Genomic DNA, 23,024 nt, shown 5'->3' on the forward strand with positions numbered 1-23,024 from the left:
CACTAAAAATCTCAGGGTCATTTCACCAAAGTGGGTGTCAGACCGTTCTTGCTGTGCACTGTGCTAGTTTTGGTGAGAAGCACTTGGAGGCATCTGCCATTAATAAGGACCCACTGGAGATTGTGTCTATACCAGTATCAAAAAAAAACAAACTGTCTTTCTTGGAACTCACAAGTTCAAAGAATGCTAATGCTTTCTGTGGAGGTAGCCTGGTTCTAGGCTAATTTATATATATACATATATATATATATATATATATATATATACACACACACATATATATATATGCATATATATGTATATGTATATATATATATATACTTATAATAATATATTATATAAAGCATTATATTCCTGTGAGGAAAATGTGCACTTTTGGATTCCACAAGAATGTTAAAGGAGGATTGTAAGTTTTCATTACAAAGACTAGGGACTGCCTATATTGTGGCCTATGGATAGGTACTGAGTTTAGATAAAAGATTTAGCCTCCATTTGATCAAAAACTGTCCCACCTGTTTAACTTAACCTAGAGTCTTGACCTTCTCATTTGGGCATGCTCAAGGAGATCTATCTGTTGTTCTTCATTAGTACAATGATCAGGGTGGGGGAAATGTATAGGAACCAATGTATCAATTAGATTTGTAACCCCAGCCTATAATTGGCATGAGGGGACAGAAACAAAGCCTTTCAAAGTGAATAAAAGCTTGCATTTTGGGATTTCCCCCACCTTTCTCTCCCACCATGAGAGAAGTGTGCCATTTTGTTAAGATATCTTAATAAAAACCATTTTAATCACTCTGGATAATGTATTCTCCAGCAATTTATAACAATTTGGGGGCTTCTCTTGAGATATTAATGTAAATCTCTTTTCCTGGTATTTTCCAGGAAGAACACAAGAAAATAATGCATGCGAATGGCTTGATTTCAAGCCCATTTCCTTGGTGTTCTTTGCTGGGGAAATATCTCAGAGATTCCTGGGAGGATTGGCCCAGGTTTGCAGGCGAGAGTGATTAAAATGTCTGGGAGTAGAACTGAGATAAAGGGGTGATTTCCAGGGTGGCATCTGTGGCCAGAACCACCCTGGACTAGCTGAGAAGTCCTCCATGTGGGGGAGCTGTCCTGAAGGAGATGCCAGAGGATAATAGGGTATCCTGAAGAAGGGGGATTTGGGTTCCCTATCCAGAAATTTCCACATGGCCAGTAGCTGGAAACCAAGGAAGCCAGAAGGAAGCCAACTGGATCCAGTGTTGTGTGAGTGAGTTTGAATGTTCTCGAGGGAGTGTGTGTGTGTGTGTTCTATGTCTTGTGTAAGTGTCTGTGTTAGTTATTTCTGGGTCTGGGGCCTCAGCTTAAGTTTCAAACTGGGGGAGCTAGGATTTGGACCAAGGAGTTTCAGAAGGTGGGGGAGAAGGAAGTAGATGTGCAGTGGCTTCCACATGGAGATCAGCCCCTCCCTCACTAGGCCAGTGCTGTGCTGGTATGTAGAATTAAAGAGAAGGGCATTCTTTTTTTTGTCTAGAAGGGGATTCTTAAAGATAAATAGCTGTGGTTTGGAGAGAGTTTACAAGAAAGAAAGAATGTTTAAGGGAAAGAGTGAGAAGTTATATGAGGGAAGAGTTCTTATCCTTATGTGTGTCTGGGAAAGATCCCATGCTTTCTCCCTGGGTTGAGGAAAGGGGATGGTGGTTTGGACACATGGTGGCCGTGATCCCATCCACCATCTTGTTATGTCTTGAACTCTAAACTGAATTCATCTGAGAGTCTGAGAGCCCCACCCATGAAGGGGGGAGGGGACAGGAGATTTAAAAGTGCTTAAGCCTTAAAGGGAGAGAGTACCTGGAGACAATTTAAGTAATAGGTTCATAGATTTGCAGCTGAAAGGAAACTTAGGGGGCCATCTAACCTACATTCTCTTCTCCCCCCCAAAAAAAACAATTTATAGATGGGGATACGAGCACTGACCTCACAGGGTTGTGAGAATAAAATGAGTCCATGTATGTAAAGTATTTTGTAAATCATAAAGTACTATATAAATGAAAGCTATTATAATAATAATTATCATTGTCATTGTTATATTGATGCTCCCTCAATTACCTTATTCTCCATTTCTCATCCTACTCAATTCCTATTACCTATTCCTCTACCTCACCTCAAGAGATAACCCTCTCCCCTCTGATCTGGCCATGATCCACAAGTATTCTACCCCCATATTCATGAACTCACAAATTTCTTTATTTGACCATAATCTTGATCATAATCTTATATCATCCCAACTTTCCCTATTCCTCAAAAAACTCCAACCTTATTCTTTGTCCTCATTAGGAATTCCACCCCTCAGTCCTTTCCCCCAGTTCTAGGCATATCCTTCTTCTTTCCCAGTCTCAACTCTCCTCTAGTCTTGAGTACCTTGACCTTTTGCTCAATTACCAATTAGACTCTGCCAAATCCCAATCCTAGATCATTTCTATCCTCTTCCTGCTTCACTACTATTCATATGGTACTGAAAAAAAGCTAGAGGAAGTCATAAACCCATCCTTACTAGGTCTACTACAAATTTCTACTATCTAATCTCAACTAGACAGTTGCTACAACAAAGCATCTTTCTACTCCTCCCTAATTCAGTCTATAATTCACTCACCACATGTCAAATATCCCTGTTTCATATCCCTGCTTCATATCAGCATTATCTATCAGTATCTTTCATGTTCTACAAAACGTTAAACTTGGAGCATGCCTGTACCAGAGAATCATGGTGGTCACCAGCAGAAGGCTCTCAATGCAGCCTTATGTCAGGAACTTTGATTTGCTCCACAGTTTTTCTGGGTATATCTCTTGCAGAATCTCTTTTAAAGGTAAATGACAAACTGTTTAAATGGTGACACTTTGTATGAAAATGAATTAAACCTGAATATTCTTTTGGTGTTGGACTTCTTTCTCCATTTTGAAATAAACTTAAATCTTCACTTCCTTGTGAAACATTCCAAAAAAAACCCAAAATAACCAAAAAACCTTCTAATCTCATCTCTTTCTAAGACTCCCATGGCATCCCCTCTGCACAGTCTCTCACCAAACAACTTTGGATCATACTTCACTGAGAAAATGGAGGCTATCCACCAAGATCTACAATCTTTGCTCCTCAAGCCATATTGCTCAAACATCATCCCCTACTATCTCCTCCATGGTAGAAGAAGGCACTTCTTGCCAAGTCCAATCCCAACCCCTCTCTATGTAGTCATGTTCTCCAACTATTCCTGTCTTCACCAGAAGATTGCCCTCACCATCACCCTTTCCTCCTTCACTCCCTTTCTCTCTCCTTCCCTCCCTTCCCCAACCTCTCTCTCTGCCTCTTCTCCTTCACTGTTGCCTATATACATGCCTACATCTCTCCATCCTCAAAAAACCTTCACTTGGTCTTAACAACCCTGACAACTCCAACCTGTCTCTTCTCCCTTTTTCTACTAAATCCTTAAGTCACCTATACCTTATACTCTGTTTCCTCTCTTCTGAACCCACTGCAATTTGATTTTTACTCTTTTCATTGATTTCTGAATCACTAAATCTAATGACCAATTTTCAATCCAAATGCTTTTTGACCTTGACAATGTCTTTGACATTGTCTATCATCCTTTCTTCTGCATTCTCTCTCTCTCCTCTCATGGTTCTCTTCTTACCTATTTTAACATTTCTTGGCTATATCTTTATCCTTATTGAGTCCCCTAACTGTGGGTCTCCCCCAAATCTCTATTATTTCACTTGGTAAGTTCATCAGCTCCCCAGTGTTCAATGACCATTTCAGTGAAGACAGTTACCAGACTCATATGACCACTTCTTTTTTTAACCTCCAGACTGCATTTCCAACTGCCTATTGAACACACCAAACTGGATAACCTATTGGCACCTCAAACTCAACATGTCCATAGCTGAATTCCTTGTCATTCCTCCCAAACTGTCCCTCTTTCTCACTTCTCCATTCTCCCAGTTACCCAAGGCTGCCAGGGACCTTCATAACTCCTCATTATCTCATCCCATATATGCAATGCATATCCAAATCTTGTCATTTCTTCCTTCACAATATCACCTTCTCTCCACTCACAAAGTTATTGCTCAAAATCAGGGCCTCCTTAACTCTAGCTTCCTAATTAATCTCCTTGCCTCAAATCACTCCCCATTCCAGTCCACTGTCCACTTGGCTACCAAAATTATCTTTCTAAAGTACAGATATGGGGTGGAGCAAAGATTGCGGAGTGAAGCCACCATCTCCCAGGAAATCCTTCTCCCAAAAAACTCCAAAAGCTGTCAAATTATGACTCAAGTCAAAATTTAGAGGGGCAGAACTCACAGAAAGACTGAGTGATACATTTTCCCAGTCCAAGATAACTTAGAAGTTCCTAAGGAAAGGTGTGTTTCACTAGGACTGGGGGTTGGAAAAAAGTTCCAGAAATGCCCAGCCCAGGGATCATCAGGAACAGCTTGAAAGGGAGGTGAGAAAACTCTGCTGCATCAGAATATGTGTGGAGTGAGGAGTACTGGCCACAGAACCTGCAGCAAGAATTGGGAGAAACCATCCTGTACCTCCAGAGCATAACCCACAGATAGTAAGGGGGTCAGGGGACACTACAGGAATCTCTCTACTCTCCCTGGGGCAGGACTCTGCTGTTGGCCCACACTCAGATCCAGCTTGCAGTTTGGTCTTCCATACTAAGAAAGCAGGGATCCTCCTCACAGGTCCAGGGCAGAGGGGAGTGCCTGTGGTCATCTACATATCAAAGTACAGGAAAGAGAGCATAAGACCTTGGAGAAATAAAGTTCCCAGTTGGGTGTTCCAACCCCCCCCCAAGGTCTTAGAAGTGTGGTAAATTAGTGTTGGGATGAGGAAATGAGTAAACAACAGAAGAAGAAGTATCTTAGCATAGAGAATTACTTCAGTCCCATGGAAGATCAAAACACATACTCAGATGATGATGATGAAATTGAAACTTCCATATCCAAAACCTCTAAGAGAAATAGAAAATGGGTTCAGACTATGGATGAGCTCAAAAAAGACTTTGAAAAGCAATTAATGGAGGTGGAGGAAAAATTGGGAGGAGAAATTATGCAGAAAAATCATGAAAACCAAATAAGCAGCTTGTTGAAAGAAATATAAAACAATACTGAAGAAAATAATATTTAAAAAATCAGTTTAGGCCTAATGGAAAAAGCAAAACAAAAGGCAAATGAGGAGGAGTATGCCTTAAAAAGCAGAATTGGCCAGCTGGAAAATGAGATAAAAAAGCTCTCTGAAGACAATAGCTCTTTCAAATACAGAATGGAACTAAAGGAAGTTGATGACTTTACAAGAAATCAGGAAGAAATAAAATTCTTCCAAAAAAGCCAAAAATTAGAAGCAAATGTGAAATATCTCATTGGAAAAACAACCAACCTCAAAAAAAGATCCAGAAGAAATAATTTTAAAATTATTGTGCTATCTGAAAGCCACTATCAGGAGAAGAGCCTAGATTTCATTTTTCAAGAAATAATACTGCAAAATTGCCCTGAGATCCTAGAAGCAGAGGGTAAAATAGAAATTGAGGGAATTCACTGGTCACCTTCTGAAAGAGATCCTAATGGAAAAACTTCCAGGACTATTATAGCCAAATTCCAAAAATCCCAAGTCAAAGAGAAAATTCTAAAAGCTGCCAGAAACAAACAATTCAACTACCGTGGCTCCATAGCCAGGATTACACAGGATCTGGCAGCATCTACATTAAGGGCTCATAGGGATTGGAATATGATATGCTGGAAGGCAAAAGATCTTGGTTTACAACTGAGAATCAACTACCCAGAAAAACTGAACATCTTTTTTCAGGGGGAAAAGATGGATTTTCAATGAAACAGGGGACTTTCAAACTTTCCTATTGAAACAAGCAGAATTGAACAGAAAGTTTGATCTCCAAGTACAGGACTCCAGTGAACCATAGAGGGGGTGGATTAGAAGGACTAACTATGAGGAACTTAATGATGTTTACCGGTCTGTATTCCTGCATGGAAATAAGATACTGATAACTCATATGAACTTTTTCTCATTTATAAAAGCTGATAGAAGGAGAATATATAGACAGATCACAGGAAGGAGCAGACTATAATGGTATAATATAGTAAAAAGATGGAGTCAATGGGTGATAAAGGGAAGTACTGGGGTGAAGAAGGGGCTAAGAAATTTCACATAAGAGTCAAGAAAAAGCTTTTTCAATGGAGTGGAACAGGGGAAGGCAAGGGAATGAGTGAACCTTCAATCTCATCATAGATGGCTCAGAGAGGAAATAACATACACACTTAATAGAGTGAGGAAATCTATCTTACCCTGAAGAAAAATTAGAAGAAAGGGATGGGATAAGGGTGAATGGCGGGAGGAAAGGGTAGAATAGATGATAGAAGAGAGGGAAGATTGAGGGAGAGGGTGCTCAGATACAACACAATTTAGACAGGACCAGGATGAAAGGAGAGGGAAAATAGAATAAATGAGAGTGGGGAGGAATAGAGCAGGGAAAATACAGCTAGTAGAGGGAAATACAGCTAGTAATAGCAACTGTGTGGAAAAATATCGAAGTGACTTCTCTGGTGGACTTATGATAAAGAAGGCAACTCACCCCAGAGACAGAACCATTGGAATCTGAACACAGACTGAAATATATATTTTTTTCTCTCACTATTCTTAAGGTTTCTCATCTTCTTGGGGGGGGTATGTTTATTCTTATAAAATCATTGTAATAATATAAAATAAATCAAAATCATAAAAACAAAAAAATAAAGTATAGATGTTATTCCTATTCAATATGTTATCCCTATTCAATACATCCCAGAGATGCACTATAACCTCTAGGATCAAATATTAAAGTCTCCTGCTAGGTATTTAAAGTCTTTTCTATCTTTCTATTCTCCTCTAGAGTCTCTAAAATTCAGTGGCCTTGGTCTATCTGCTGCTCCTTGCCCACAATTCTCCACCTCCCAAGTTTTTACTGACTGTTTCCAAACTTGGAATGTCTCCTCCTTTGCCTCTACCTCCTGATTTCCTTCAAGCCTCAGCTGAAATCCCTCTCTTCCCAGGTTCCCCTTAGTGTTAGCATCTTCTCCTCTCTGCTTTCTTTCACTTTACTTCAGGGTCATGAAAGAAAAGGATGATGGACAGATTAGAGAGGTCAAAAAGCATCTGGATTGAGAGAAGTATATCAATTTGCTTGTATTTGTGCCATCTTTCCCATTAGAATGGAAGCTTCCAGAGGGCAGCAACAGGGATTGGCATGTAGAGACTAATAGAATGATAAATGTTTGCTACTTGATGGACTATGTTCAGTCTTTCCATAACACTACAGCTGCCTTTCTAAGTCACAATGAAAGAATGAACACTGAAAGGCAAGCAACAAAACCGTTAGAAGAGGTCTGGACATTTCTGGGTTTTGATGCAGTCAATTATTGCTCTCTTCTGTCAAGTTTAAATTGTTCTCTAGAAATGAAAAGCCTACCACTATCACACACATACTAAGATGATTCATTTGTCACAAATTCATGCTGTGAGTCCCAGTGAAAATAGGGGCTACCTCTAGGCCAGCCAGAGCAGAGAACCTGCTGGGGGTGGGGAATGTAAGAGGAAGCAAGGACCCAGCCTAGTGACCTCTGACCTATACAGATGTCCTTGCCGTTCTGCTCACTTTCTCCTCCACAAGAGTTCCCCTCATAATGGCTGATCAAACACCTTTATCACAGATCTTATGATATCATGAATATATGCTTTCAGGAAGGTTATAATAACTCATCTTAAAATCTGTCTCCTGCAGACAGGGTAATTTTCCTAATAAATTGATTGTCTATAGAAATTCAAAGGGCGGCTAGGTGGCACAGTGGATAGAGCACTGGCCCTGGAGTCAGGAGTTCAAATCCAGCCTCAGACACTAGCTGTGTGTCTTTGGGTAAGTTACTTAGCTCCATTGACTTGCAAAAGAAACCCAAAACAAAATTCAAGATAAATCTTCCAAGTCAGAGTTAACTTACTCCTCTACTTTTCTTTAAAAAAAAAAATATGATCCAGCCTGGGGTCTCCAGGTCCATAAGGTATTATTTGCCCCATTTTACAAATGAGACAATTGAGAGCAAGAAAGTGAATGAATGATAAATCCCTGTCCTTTGTACTATAGGTAAGAATATATCCCCAAAGAAATGAAATCTCAGAACCTCAGGATTGTGAGGGTTACAAAAGACCATGCTGTCTAACAACGATCTCACCCTTTATAACAATTATTCACATCAAAGCAAAACACTAACTATAATACTGGCAAACAGAACACAGCAAGCATAGTATTTTTAAAAATAACCAAAACAAAAAGCATCCAACAAGCCCAAGGAGGATTAATGAATGGAATGCAAAGATTGTTTTCCTGGAATTAAGCCATCCATCTGAGAAATCTTATCTAGATTTAAATAAAGAAGCAAAGGGTCACATGATCATATCATTAGCTAACAAGAAAGCATTTGATAAAATATAGCCTTTTGTGCTAAGAAATTTAAAGGTACAGGAGTTGGCCTTCATCTATAAAACAAGCAGGTCAGAACTAACTGGCCTCAAAAGTCCCAACTTAAAACTTAGGATCCTACATGTGACCCTAGGCAAGTCATTTCCTTTCCCTTGGTTCCATAAAATGAAGCAGTTGAGATAGCCTCTGAGGGCTTCTCAAATTCTCAGTCTAGGCTCCTATGAACTACATTAGAAAGAGCTTTTTAAAAAATTGTCAGAACAATGAACCTCCCAAGGTTTGCTAAAATGGATAATGATGACCCAGTTCCCATGAGTCCTATGAGCACAGGTGGCACTGCCTGGAAGAATTAAGAACGGCTTTGTTAAGCCTGCACAATCATGTGCAGGAAAATGACCAGAGGGCCCCCAGGTTGGGTTTATCCTCCCTGCCACTCACTGAAGAGAATTTTCCAACCAGGGAGCTCCCCAGCTGATTAAGCAGTTGGCAGCATATGAGGAGGTAATTTAGGCTTCCACGTTATGGCTTCAAATATAGATATGGCATCCCATGGTCAGGGATGGAATGCACCAGACAACAGTTGTCAAGAATATATTTCTTTGGTGTCTTCCAAATTGAGCCATAAGAACTTTTAAATGAAAAGAATTAGGGAGGTAGAAAAGTGCCGATAGTAAGTCTGTCTCCCAAGTTAGGCACCATAGAGGGTGGTGAAAATTAAAAAAGGACAGTGGTTGAGCCATCCAGATGGTCACAGAATACAATATCCTAGGAAGGAAATGATGGTGAAAAACAATGAGCTCTGAGTCTCCATGTAAATACTAAAAGTTTAGGTAACAAGAAAACCAGAGTTTATAGATAACAGTGCTCCTTGGTGACCAGACTCTGGTTCTGGCTGAGTGGGCCTTATTCAACAGGATCAAGGTTTAGAAAAGAGGGTGATGTGGGAGGACTACAGTCAAGAGACTGTACTGAGGTGAAGAGACCCAGTAACTAGAAATGGAACACCACAGGCAGAATTTGGATGCAGAGTAATTAATAGTGGAAAAATGGTTATTTTTGTCATAGATTTTCATGACTCTAATTTCACTGGGTCCTCCTCCAAGTCTACCCATTACTTTCAAGTCCCCTTAACTGCATCATCATCTAGCTCTCATGTCTTAGTTGTGTTTCTTAGGGAGCCCACTCCTTGACATTTCCTTCTACATCAGGTCCTCATTGCCACCTCATTTAAACTATTGCAATAACCAGTTAAATGGTCTCACTGTTTCTAGTCTTTCCCCTCTCCAATCTATCCTCCACACAAATATCAAAAAAAAAAAAAAATCCCTAAAGCACAAGAGAAACTCTTGCCTCCAGAATAAAATAGAAATTAATCTGTTTGACTTCAAAAGATTCTCATAATCTGACTTTAACTTACCTTTTGAGAATTACTGCATATTACTTTCCTTCAAACACTCTACATTCCAGTCAAACTGACCTACTTCCTATTCTCCATACTGCTATTCCATCTCCCACCTCCAAACCTTTTCATAGATTATGCCCTATGCATCTACTTCACTTTGTCTTCATCTCTATCTCACAAACTTCCTGGTTTCCTTCAAAGTTCACTAAGTACAGAAAGTTTATTTTGATCTATGCAATTGGTAGCATCCTCCACTGTGTCCAGAAATTACCAGGAATGTATTTTGTGCACACACATACACACATGTATATGTTGCTTCTCCACAGTGGAATGTAAGGTTCCTGAGGACAAGCAAGGTTTCACTTCTGACTCTGTATCATCAGCATCTAACAAATGATCATTCCAGTGTAATCAATATAGGCCACGTTGCCAAAAATAAGAAATAGAGAAAAATTTCCAGAAGCATATCATGAGAAATTCAAAAAGCATCATTTATTTGGAAAGTAAACAGCTGGCCATGAGAATGATGTCTGAGTAACAGGGTTTGGAATTTTGGATCATGTCTTAGGAATGATCAGTTCCTTATCAGGGAAGGAATGTGTGGTCTTGCAAATATAGAAAGAGCTTCTTAATAAATATAATGAGAAAAGGATAAAATTGATGGAATAAGAGTATTTCAAATGAAGGTGGTTGTTCAACCATTTCAGATGTGTCTGATTCTTCATGACATATTTGGGTTTTTCATGACAAAGATACTAGAGTAGTCTGCCATTTTCTTCTCCAGTTCATTTTGCAAATGAGGAAACTGAGGTAAACAGGATAAAGTGACTTGCCCAGGGTCACAAAGCTAGTAAGTGTCTGAGGTCAGAGTTTTCAGAAACATGAGCCTTCCTGACTCTCTATCTGCTATATCCACTGCAGTACCACCTAGCTGCACAAAATGAAAGAAGAAGGATTGCCAAGGAGACACTTAGCAAAAATTCTCAAGAGACAAAATTTAAGAAAAGAAAGGAGCCAGTAGTAGGACTTATGTTCACAAGTACCCAACCATGCAAAGCTTCGGCAAAAAAAAATCTGATCAAGAGACCCTAAAACAAATGTGGCCTCACAAACAATACCTAGTGTTGACTGGATGAAAAGTCCATGCCTGAAATAGAATTTTGCAGAAAATAAAACAAGCTAAGGTAGGATCACATTATCCATTAAAATGGCATCCTCTTGTGAGAAAACTGGGGACACAAGAGGAAGCACAGTGGGGAGAATCTGATTAAAGGTAAATGAAAGGAGAAAGAGAACTAATTGTTCCCTCCATTGGAGTATTCTACAGACCACCTGGGCAAAAAGAGAAACTAGATGAAGAATGTGTAGGAAACAGATCAAAAGTCTGGTACACAGGGATGGGCTTTCAATTCTCCAGATGGAGAATATGGAGCCCTCTCTCTGCCAAAAGCAGAATAGCACATGAAGGAATTAAGACGGGGAAAATATTTTGTAGACCAGAGTCTCACTAAAAGGGAAGAACTAGTTGCTGGGGTGAAAATGATAGGAATCCTGGAAGAAGTTAACTGCTATATCCCAGAGGCAACTATGAAAATAGAGGAGAGGAAATGTGCGCCTGGTCTGACATGGACCCTAGATTTGGGATAAGGAGATTTCACAGAGAAAAGCTAGGCAGGATCACGCAGCCCAAAATTCTATATGGGACCTAATCCAGGATGAATGAAAGACTCTCAGAAATGAAATTCTAGGGGCGGCTAGATGGCACAGTGGATAGAGCACTGGCCTGGAGTCAGGAGTACCTGAGTTCAAATCCAGCCTCAGACACTTAATAATGACCTAGCTGTGCGGCCTTGGGCAAGCTGCTTTACCCCATTTGCCTTGCAAAAACCTAAAAAACAATGAAATTCTGAAAACACAAAGGGAAACAATTCTGATGAGGAAAAAAAGAAAACCCCTGGAGAGAGCAATGTGGAGAATTGCTGGGCACCTCATATTCAAAAGATCTCTGCCAGAGAGGGCAGCAAGAGTGGCGAGTAGGATGAATGAAAGATATCACTGGGTATTTGAAGAGCAGCACATAGAATTCATCAATTGTGAAAGAAACAAGCCTGGTAAGGAAAGTTCAGAACCATAAAAATAAGGGTTTTTTAAAGTTCTATCAGGAAAAAAAAGAAAGATTAAAGACACAACTTCAATCTGATAACAGAAAGGGCATGGCAGTTCAGTCCTGACTCTGTTGGGATTTATTCTTCTAAGGAGAATGGTCAGGAAAGGACAGAAGAAAAATATACTTATAAGGAATAGATATCCAAGATAAATTGGGAGAAAGTACAAGGTGGACAATGGAGTTGTCCTGGATGGGTTCATGGCACTCAGTCCAAATAAACTATAATCCAGAGTGCTGAAAGAATTTGCAGCTGTGATGCTGAGCAAGACTGGGGAGAATGGGAGGAGGACCACAGGGTTGGTAAAAGGAAAATGTTTCTCTTTCAAAACAAGGAAGAAAAGAGAGACTGCAAACTCAATACCATTGAACTTGACTTCAATTTCAGGGGATGTTCAATAACAGATTTTAAAGTGGCTGGCTTGATGGATGCGCTCATTCCATCAGTGCAACAATCAGGGACAATTTAGGGCTATCTGTGCTGGAGAATACCATATGTATCCAGAGAAAGAATTGTGGAGTTTGAACAAAGACCAAGGACTATTACCTTTAATTTAGAAAAAAACTGATATTTTATTACATAATCTTGCTATCTCTTACACTTTATGTTTCTTTCTTAAGGATATGAATTCTCTCTCATCACATTCAATTTGGATCAATGTATACCATGGAAACAATGTAAAGACCAGCAAATTGCCTTCTGTGGGAGGTGGGGGGAGGGAAGCAAGATTAGGGGAAAAATTGTAAAACTCAAAATAAATCTTTAAAGTAAAAGAAGTGGTTGGTAAAGAGTTGAAAAGGGAAACAGTGATTACAAAGAGCCAGATCAACCTAATCAAAAATAGGCTTTGCCAGGCTCAAGTCATTTCCAGTTTTTAACTTTTTGAGAAGGTACCTCAAAGTATTCTGGTGAAAAAAAATGGAGAGAAATAGCTTAGCTGATTATATATTATTTGGATCTAGAACTGGGTACATGGTCATTCAGGGTTCCATGTCCACTTGGCAGGTCTCTAAAAGAATGCCCTAGGGATATATACCTGGTCGTGAGTTGTCAAGTGTCTTCATTATTGGCTTATTTATATAAAGGGGGCAGCTAGGATAGAGCACTGGCCTTGGAGTCAGGAGGACAGGAGTTCAAATCCAGCCTCAGACACTTGACACTTACTAGCTGTGTGACCTTGGGCAAGTCACTTAACCCTGATTGCCTCGGATTCAGATCTGGCCAATGAGCTCGAATGGCCCTGGAGTAGAAAGTGAGGTTTGTAACTTAGGACTGCCCCTCTCACTCAAATCCAATTCATGTGCTTGTCATGGCATCACTTCCCTGATATCATGGTCTTCTCTGAGAATGAAGTGAAACATCATTTATATATCAAGGCATAGATGGCATCCTTATCAATGTATAAATGATATCAAACTGCAAGGGCTATCTAATACACACTGAATCAGAGGTGTCAAATATGCAGCCCATAATATTCTCAAGTGAAGCCCAAGTCAGATAAAAATATAACTGGGAAACATTTAAAAAAATAAATAAAAATACAATAGAGCATAGAAGATATTCATATCTGAATTTCTAAGTCATTATGCTACCAGTTTAGTAACCACTGAACTAGATAACAGGACCAGGATCCAAACAGACTTTGATAGGCTAGAACACTGGGCTGAATCTAATAAGATGAATTTTAATAGAAATAAATGTCAAGTTCTTATACTTGTGCTGAGAAAATTAACTTCACAAGTATAAGACCTGACTGAATAATTGTGCATCTGAAAAAGATGTGAGTGAAAGGTTTAGACTACTGCAAGTTCAATGTGAGCAGGTGGTGTTGTGTGTTAGCCAGCAATCATACTACTACAATCTTGACCTATGTTGAGAGATCAGCCCCCTGAAAAAAATAGGGCAATCCCCATCATGCTCTTCTCTGGTCTGATGGCAGCTAGAGGAGAAGGCTCTCTTCTAGATGCCATGGGTTAGGAAGGATGTGGATCACCTGGAGAACTTCCAGAAGGACACCAGGATGTGTCTGTGATAGATGAGGACTGGATGAAGGAACTCAGTGTTTTGAGCTTAGAGAAGACTGACATGAGTTCTGTCTTCAAGAATGTGAATGGATGTCACTGGAAAGAGAATAGAACCAATTACTTCATGTAGTTCTCATTCATGACAAGACTCACATCCTGGTGACCCTCTGGAAGTTCTCCAGGTGATCCACATCCTTCCTAACTTATGGCATTCAGAAGAGAGCCAAGTACTCTAGCCTGCCGTCAGACCAGGGAAGAGCATAGTGGGGTATCTTATTCCCCTTATTCTAAGAAACTAGGCTTCTCTTAGCAGGAGAGCAATGCAGGGGTATAACAAAGAGGCATATTTAAGCTTGAAAGCTCTGCTACCACCCAGCACAGTCCTAAAGTACAATGGGCTGCCTTGAGAGACCAGAGGGTTGCCCCTTCTTGAAGACATTTCAGCAGAGGTTGGAAATCCTATGTTGTGGTTGTTACAGCTCATGATGTTGTATCAGATAGCCCAGATTATGATTCTGAAATTGGAAATTAGGATGTGAACCTAAGAAACTCATAACTAACAGACTGCAAGCAGGAAGCTACCAATGTATTTTGATTAGCTGCTTCACATTTAGACAACCTAAGGGAAAGTTCATTCCCTACCTCAGTTTCCTCCTTTGTAAAATGCCTAGGGTGTGCTTTATGATCTCTAAGTTTTCTTCTAGCACTTATCTCTCCCTGCAATGTTGACATGATATGTTTGATGTTCTAAGGTCCCCAGCCTAGCTTACACAAAATATGTTCCAAAAACCTGATTATAATCTGATGTTCTATGTTCTAAATTCCCTCCCAGATCCATTTTTGTATGTTCTAAGGGCCCTCCTGTATTTGGAAGTCACTCCTAGCTTTTGATATTAATTGTTCTAAATTCCTACCAAAGTCTGACATTCTATGTTCTGAGACCCATCCCCCCACATTGCACATTCTCTTTTCAAAGGCCCTCCCAGTGCTCACATTCTATGTTGCAAGGTCCCTCTCAGCTCTTGACATTTGCTGTTCTAAGGGTCCTCCCACCTTGGACATTCTACATTCAAAGAGCTCTCCCAGCTTTAACTAATGTTCTCTAATTCTACAAAGATCAATGATCCTCTCCTGTCTCCTTTCCCTCTCTGCAGACATAGCCCCATTCACCCCATTCACTGGCCCCCTAAATACATTCCAAAACCAACAATGCATTTGGCTTAATCTACCCCGGAGTCTGGTTTGGGCAGTTTCATTTGTTCAATCCCTTACATTTTTCTAATCCTCCACATTTCCAGATCAGACACATTTCTTTTTTTAAAAAATGTACAATATCCAATGAACTAATCAATCCTTCCTGGCAGAGATGAAGAAGCAAAGAGACCAAGGGCCCCATCCCCTCCTGCCAAGCATCTGTTCATTGAAAATGTACTATACCAAGCATCAAGCTCCTCAGAAATAGGCTTAAATTCAGGCTCAGTTGTCTTGGCTCAACCAGCTGGACCCAGGCCAGTCACTAGCCACATAAAGGAGAGATTCAGCTGCCCTTCCTATTGGCAAGGGCATCCTTGCCAGAGGCCTGAAAACATCATACTGTGGGCATCTCTGACAAGACATGAAAAATATGATTCAAAGAGGACAAATGATCTCCCTGTCATGCATCTCAAGGGGATGACTAGGCCTTTATCTCACTATGGCTAATCGGCATTCTATGTGAGGGAAAGAAAGAACTCCATTATGGCCAGGGCTGGCCAGGTTCCTGTTTGGGTTGCTGTGGTCTGTTGGAACTCTCAGAGGCTCGCATCTGCAGGAAGAGGTGGGTCCTACAAATCCAGCTTGATTCACAGTGGGAGGACTCACCCAAACTGTGCTCTGAGCCATGGGGAGGAGGGAGGGACAGAAGAATTTATCCAAACATGAGTCTGCATTAGGTGGCCAGAAGACTCAAAACCAAGCTGGGCAAAAATGAGGCCAAAGGAAGGCTGGAAAGGTCATAAGGGGACGTTGCTGATTCATCAGTCTTGGAAATCAGAGAAAAATATTCAACATGTACAACTGAAGGCAGTGAAATACAAAATATTTACTGGACAGACATAGAACATCTCTGATCAAGTCCAAGCTCTATCCTGATACACTGGGAAACCGTAAACCTGCTACTTGTCCTCAGCTTAATTCTTTCAAATCAGTGAGTTGTACCAAAATGATCAGTTATGCCACACTCCTCCCAGCTGACATTCCATGTTCTAAGGGCCCTCCCAGCTCTGACATTCTCTGTTCTAAGGGCCCTCCCTGCTCTGATATTCTCTGTTCTAAGGGCCCTCCCAGCTCTGACATTCTCTGTTCTAAGGGCCCTCCCTGCTCTGATATTCTCTGTTCTAAGGGCCCTCCCTGCTCTGATATTCTGTGTTTTAAGGGCCCTCCCATCCCTGACATTCCCTGTTGGAAGGCCCTTCCCAATTGTAACATTCTAGGTTCTATGGTTCCTCCCAGTTCTGATACCCTTTATCCTCTAAAGACTCTCTTATCTCTGACATTTAGTGTTTTCAAGTTCCCTCCTAGTTCTCACAGATAGCCTGCCAGTTCTGACATTCTGCCGTATAAGGTCCATCCCTAAGCTAATATCTCATGATTCTATGAGTCTAGTCTAATGAAACTGTGGTTTATCAATAGTAAATTGTTTTAAAATTACATCTAAGATATAAAGACGTTTTTTCATCTAGGATATGAAATTGTGAATTTGTGATTGAAAAGACATTTTCAAAAGATTTTCACAGAACAACAAAAATGAGAAATTTTGAGGCTTAACTTGGAACCTTCCAAATAGGAGAATTGTCAGAGTTATTCCATTATTGTTCAAAATCTATTCTGTAAACTCAAGATGCTGGAAAGAGCCATCTCTGAGAGATAATTATTTGCATTTTTTCCTAATTTGATGGGTGTAAGGCAAAATCTCTATCATTTTAATTTTTGTTTTGTTACTCATTTTGAAGTCTTTTTTCAACATGTCTGTTGATAGATTATATTTCTTTTGAAAGCTATTCTTCTTTGTCCAATTACCTATTGGGTCTACTCATTCAAAACTGATCACACTGACCTAGCTGACCTGGTTAAGTACAGACCTTCATTCTAAGCCCTTCTTGTGTGATTTGTGTCAGGCAAAGTAGGTAGGAATCTTCACTCCAACCACATGCTTCTTTTTCATTAGCTATTATAGAATAAATCCTCAATTTGAAGTTCTAAGACCTGGGCTGCAATATGACACTTCACCCTCCAAGCCTCAGTTTCCTCATAGGTTTGGTGTGCAAAAATCTATCTAGGAAATGTATTAAGTACTGCTCTCAGCTTCTTGACTCAAGAAGCAAAACCCCAAGAACCAAGAACCAAAGACCCTTCTTGACTTGTTAAAAGAAGCATATGCCAGATAAAAGAGGGAGATTAATAGAATCCAAGATTTAGGGATAAGAAGGCCCTTAGAGAGCTTTCTGTTCAAATACTTCGTTTTCCAGAGAAAGAAACTGAGGCACAGAGAAGAAAAAGGTACTTATCTAGAATCATATGGGAAACTACTGACAGAGCTGGACCTAAGAATTCAGGGCTACTGAATCATACCCTACTAAGTAATATTCTTTTCAGAGAAGACCTCTTGAATAGCATAAACACCTCTCACCCTTGGACAAGAGTAACTTATAATTTAACAATGCAGGCAGTTGCTATATGAGGATTTCACCTCTGATGGGCTTAGAAGAAGAATAAAACATACCTTGGTGAGGCCAATTTGCTCCTTACGGAAATTTTCCAATGGTTTGATCAACAAATCACTAGCATTTTGTACCTACAAAAAAAGGAAGCATACTTTAGTTTAATGATCAAATTAGAGCATGGAGAAGGACTTTCTATAACCTCATACTTAAAGTCATTGAACCCAAGGAGTCACCACATCCAAACTTAACTGTATTTTAAGGGTTTGAAAGCTTATCAAAATTAGAAGGAACCTTATTAGAGATAAAAGAAAGTAATCTTACTTTAGAGGTGATAAACTCAAATAGAAATGGGAGCCACCAATGTGTACTAAAAAATCCCCAGGAGTCACAGATTAACTTAATTTTAAAATGTAAAGCTATCCAAAAACTAAACATCCTCTTTCAGGGGAAAAGATGAATATTCAGTGAAATAGGAGACATTCAAACTTTCCTGTTGAAAGGACCAGAGCTGAACAAAAAGTTTGATCCTCAAGTACAGGACTCAGGTGAAGCATAGAGAGGATGGATGGGAAGGGCAAATTATGGGAGAAAATAGGAGAGGGAAGGGATAGGAGAAAAGGGACAGGGGGAAGGGAGGCAGTGCAGGTCATAGAACAGAGGAAAGAGTATGGGAGAGGATAGTCAGATACATCACACTTTTGAGGAGGGTCAGGGGGAAAGCAGAGAATAGAGTAATGGAGGGAAATACAGCTAACAATAGCAACTGTGGGGAAAAAATTACAGTAACTTCTCTGATAGAGTTATGATAAAGAATTCAACCCATCCCATAGCCAAGGTCTGAACACGGGCTGAAGTACATTTCATTTCTCTTGAGGCTTTGCTATCATTTTGGGGGGAGGGGTGATTATGTTTACTTTAGCAACAAGATTATTGTAATAATGTGAAAATCAACAATAAATGGAAAATGCCTAAAGCTATCTGTTTTATTGTATTTTGATTAATTTTGTTAAATATTTCCAAATTCCATTCTCATCTCATTTGGCTATACTCAGGAGTGACTAGAATAGGTGGTTGACATTTCCGCCTTCCTCCATAGAATGTCTAAGTTAGACAGGGGACCAAAGGTCTTTGATTCCTTCATTGAAAAGATAGGGGGAAAATTAACTATCTTGAGATAATAAGGACTTGTCCAACATCAACACAGTATTTGAGCGGCAGGCCAAGGGTTGGAATTCAAGCCTCTGGAGTTCTAGGCCAGTGTTCTTTCCATTCTGTGCTGATTTCTAAATAACTTCATAAGGCAGACTCAGCAAACCAAGTGCTTTGAAGAGTGAAACAGGAGCAGGGTAATTTATTGGCTCCTCATGATTTTATTAGTGGTCTGCCTTGAATCTTCAAAACCATAAATACACTAGGTCATATCCAATAGTAGAAATGGAGGGGCCCCAAAGAGGAGAGAGGAGGCACGAGGCAAGCTAGGGAGAAAGGGTCTAAGAAACATATGGAAATGCATCTTGGGCATCACTGAGTCCATCAGCAGGCAAATGCTTTTCAAGGCTCTATAGGATTGTAGACCTATAATCTGGGCTCCCAGTGTCAACCATTTACACCTTAGGTGATGTACCACTGAAGTACAATATTAATACTTGTGTAACCCCTGTATAAAGGTGACTGTCCTGTGCCACAGGCAGACCCTGCCCTCTCTCTGGCACGTGACTGTTCTGTACCACAGGAAACATGTTAGACCCTGACCCCCCTTCCATCTTTTATTGGCCTCCTATTTATACTATGTCACATATGTGTAACAGTCTGACAAGGAAACATATCTAACTGCTATTTCTGCTTCTGTACCCTGCTTGCTCATGATACCCTCGCCCCCTCAAAATACTATAAAAACCTGGTTCATTCTATTCTCTGGGTTGTTAGATTTGGGTTTAGCCTCAATAACCCCCAGGTAAATAAAAATTCCACTTCTCAATTTCATTTGGTCTCCGACTTGCTTTTGGGGGTATAACACCATGAAAACAGAGCTCCATTCCTTTCAACATTTGTCCTGAGTTTCAATTGTACCATTACAATATGTACTGGGACTGCTCCTCACCTTAGAACATACTGTGTCCCTCCAGGAAACAAGAGCTCCAAAGACCCTGAGGTCTGTAGGACCGCTATGTACAAGGATTACAGACATCTCTTCCATACCATGACTTTCCCTATCGTGGTTCCAATAAATTGTGGGTGGACAAAAGAAGTTAAACAGAAATTCGAAGTGAATTTTGTGGAAGCCACAAACAACACACAGAAACCAGCAGATGATGAAGAAAAAGTTTAGAAACTCAGAAATGCATAAAATATATGTATAGTGATGTATAACAACATTTTGTCTTTTAAAATACAATAGTTCATACTTCTTCTCTGGTAGAAAGAGAAGGCCCCAAAAAATTTACATGGATTTTCCAGATAGTGAAGGTGCTGTGCTCCAATCCCAGTGACATGGAAGGGATAACTTTCTAATAACTAAGGCTAGCAAAGTGATCACCCTCTGTCCCATGGCACAGAAGGAACATGGGGAAACAATTGAGTAGCCCCTTCTCTGTCCCATTGTGCCCAGTTTCCTCAGCAGTGGGCTATAATTCTGGAGCTGTAAGAACTGAAAGGAAAAGAATTGGGGAGTGGGGGGAGTTGAGAGTGCCAGGAGCCCTTACAAAATCTGACTTGTAAAAAACCCTTACCTCACATGAGATATAAAGAAAGAGTCCTTGTTCTCAGGGAGCTTATACTCTACTGAAGGGAAATACCATTAACCAATTGATAAGTATTTAATAAAACATCGTGAACCAAGTAAAGGGGAATTTTAAAAAAATGAAAGGGAATAGGCCCTACTCTCAAGGAGTTCTTAACCTTTTCTTGTGTCCTGGGCCCTTCTGGCCATACTCAAGTGAAGTCAGTGGAATCCTTCTCAGAATCAGGGTTTTAAATGCATCAAATAAAACAGAGTATTTCAAAGGGAGCCCATGATATTGAAACAGTTATGAAAATATTTGTAAAAGTCCAGATTAAGAATCAGAGTGAAAACAATATTGATGAATCCATCAATAAGCATTTCTCAAGCACCTACTATGTGCCAAGCAATGAGGATACAAAACCAAAAATGAAACACTGTCATGCCCTCAAGAGCTACATTTTATCAGGGGAGATGATGAGTATAGAAAGCAACTACCTGTCAAGTAGAGTTTTGATGTGATCCCCAAAGAATTTCTGAAGAGATGCTGGGCTCTTTCTCATTGAGAGGGAGGAGGAAAACAAGCATTTATTTAAAATCTATTATGGGAGGGGGGCGGCTAAGTGGCACAGTGGAAAGAGCACCGGCCTTGAAGTCAGGAGTACCTGGGTTCAAATCCGACCTCACTTAATCATTACCTAGCCGTGTGGCCTTGGGCAAGCCACTTAACCCCATTGCCTTGCAAAAACCAAAAAAAAATCTATTATGGGGACAGCTAGGTGGCACAGTGGATAGAGCACCAACCCTGGAGTCAGGAGGACCTGAGTTCAAATCTGACCTCAAACACTTAATAATTACCTAACTGTGTGGCCTTGGGCAAGTCACTTAACCCCATTGCCTGGCAAAAATAAAAACCTATTATGTGTCAGACACTATGCTAAGCATTTACATTAAACCATCTTGCTATATCTTCATAGCACCTCTAAGGGGTGGATGCTGTTGCTGGTCTCATTTTATAGTTGAGGAAACTATAAGGAAATTCAGTGACTTGCCCAAGGTCACACAGCTAGTAAATGTCTGAGGCTAGACTTGAATTCAGGTCTTCCTGACTCCAGGCCCAGGACTCTATCATCTACAGAGTCACCTAGCTGCCCTAACAGAAGTCTTCAAACAAAGTCTAGATGAATATGGAACTAAAGGAAATTAAGGAGAAACTGAAGGTCATTGGGAGACTTGGGTTTGTCTCCAGACTCTGAAACTGTCCTTCAGGTATGACAGCATTGTTAGTCATGATGACTGGCCACAGATGAACAAGACACAGTCTCTGCCCTCATATAGCTTAAGGTTGAATCTGGGAAGCAAGAGATACTCAACGAAGTAGAAACAAAAGAGAATATGAGAAACGTCTGTATAAGGAAGGAGCACTCAGGCCTAGATGAGTTCAGGGGTGGGGATGAGATGAGGGAAGCCTTCTTGGAAGAGATGGGGCTTTTCGGATAATCATCTAAATTTTGAGTTCTTTCAGGGCTCCCAGGCTGGACATGAAATAAAGTGCTTTCTAACAGTTCACTCTCTGCCCCTGGAACTCAGAAACGAGAGAAAATAGAACAAAACCCCTTTTTGATGGTCATGCTCCTCTCCCTCAGCATTCTCCTCTAAGCCCTTAATACTACCTGCCTTGAAAGGTAGAACTATAGACTCTAAAGAGCTCTCCGTTTCTGAGTTTGAATCCGAACTTAGCTATCTACTTCCTGTGTGATCCTGGGCAGTCACTACATATCTCTGAACCTCTACTCATCTGTCAAATGAAGGGGTTGAACTAGATCACTGATGTCAAACTTTCAGCCCAACCCTGCCTTAACCAGAATAAAATGTCACTGAGAAGTGTTTAACAAAATAAATTAAAAAATATGACACAACATCTTTGTTTTTGTTCAGTTGTGTCTAACTCTTCATGACCCATGAACAATTTCTTGGCAAAGATACAGGAGTAGTTGTGTCATTTCTTTTTTTAAGTGGTGCTCCCATTTTACAGATGAGGAACTGGAGCAAATAGGGGTTAGGTGACTTAGCAAGAGATACACAGTTAATAAGTGTCTAAGGCCAGATTTGAACTCAGATTTTCCTGATTCCAGGTCCAGAACGTTCTCCAATAAGTCATCTAGCTGCCCCACAACACAACAGAGACAAACTTAACTTGGGAGTTTTCTGAGTCAGTATGCTACCTGCAGGAATCCTTTGTTATTCAAGTTTAACATCACAGGCCTCAATGTTCCTCCATAGTTCCTTCCAACCCCATACCTGATAATCCCTCCCTACTATCCCCACTACTTAAAATATCCTTTTAGTCAATTTATCACCTCATCATTCTCTCCCATTTTAATTGTGTGCTCCTTAGCTCCTTAAAATTAGGGGCTATTTTCATTTCTATCCTGCATCCCTAGCAAAAGGCAGTGGAAATATAGCAGAGTGTCCAGAGCAAATAGTAGGTGAAAATAACTTAGAAATC

At 40.3% G+C, this 23,024-nt stretch overlaps 1 protein-coding gene across 1 annotated transcript in view; it reads right to left on the bottom strand.

The window, feature by feature from the left end:
* The window catches only part of OPHN1 (oligophrenin 1), a 308,448-nt gene that overhangs the window by 123,398 nt on the left and 162,026 nt on the right, over window positions 1–23,024 (bottom strand). Inside the window, exon 4 of the mRNA XM_074202349.1 lies at window positions 17,856–17,927. Coding sequence (XP_074058450.1) covers window positions 17,856–17,927 — 72 coding nt within the window. The remainder of the gene's footprint in view (window positions 1–17,855; window positions 17,928–23,024) is intronic.

The sequence above is a fragment of the Macrotis lagotis genome, chromosome X, assembly GCF_037893015.1.
Source record: "Macrotis lagotis isolate mMagLag1 chromosome X, bilby.v1.9.chrom.fasta, whole genome shotgun sequence".
In the NCBI taxonomy this organism is placed as follows: Eukaryota; Metazoa; Chordata; class Mammalia; order Peramelemorphia; family Peramelidae; genus Macrotis; species Macrotis lagotis.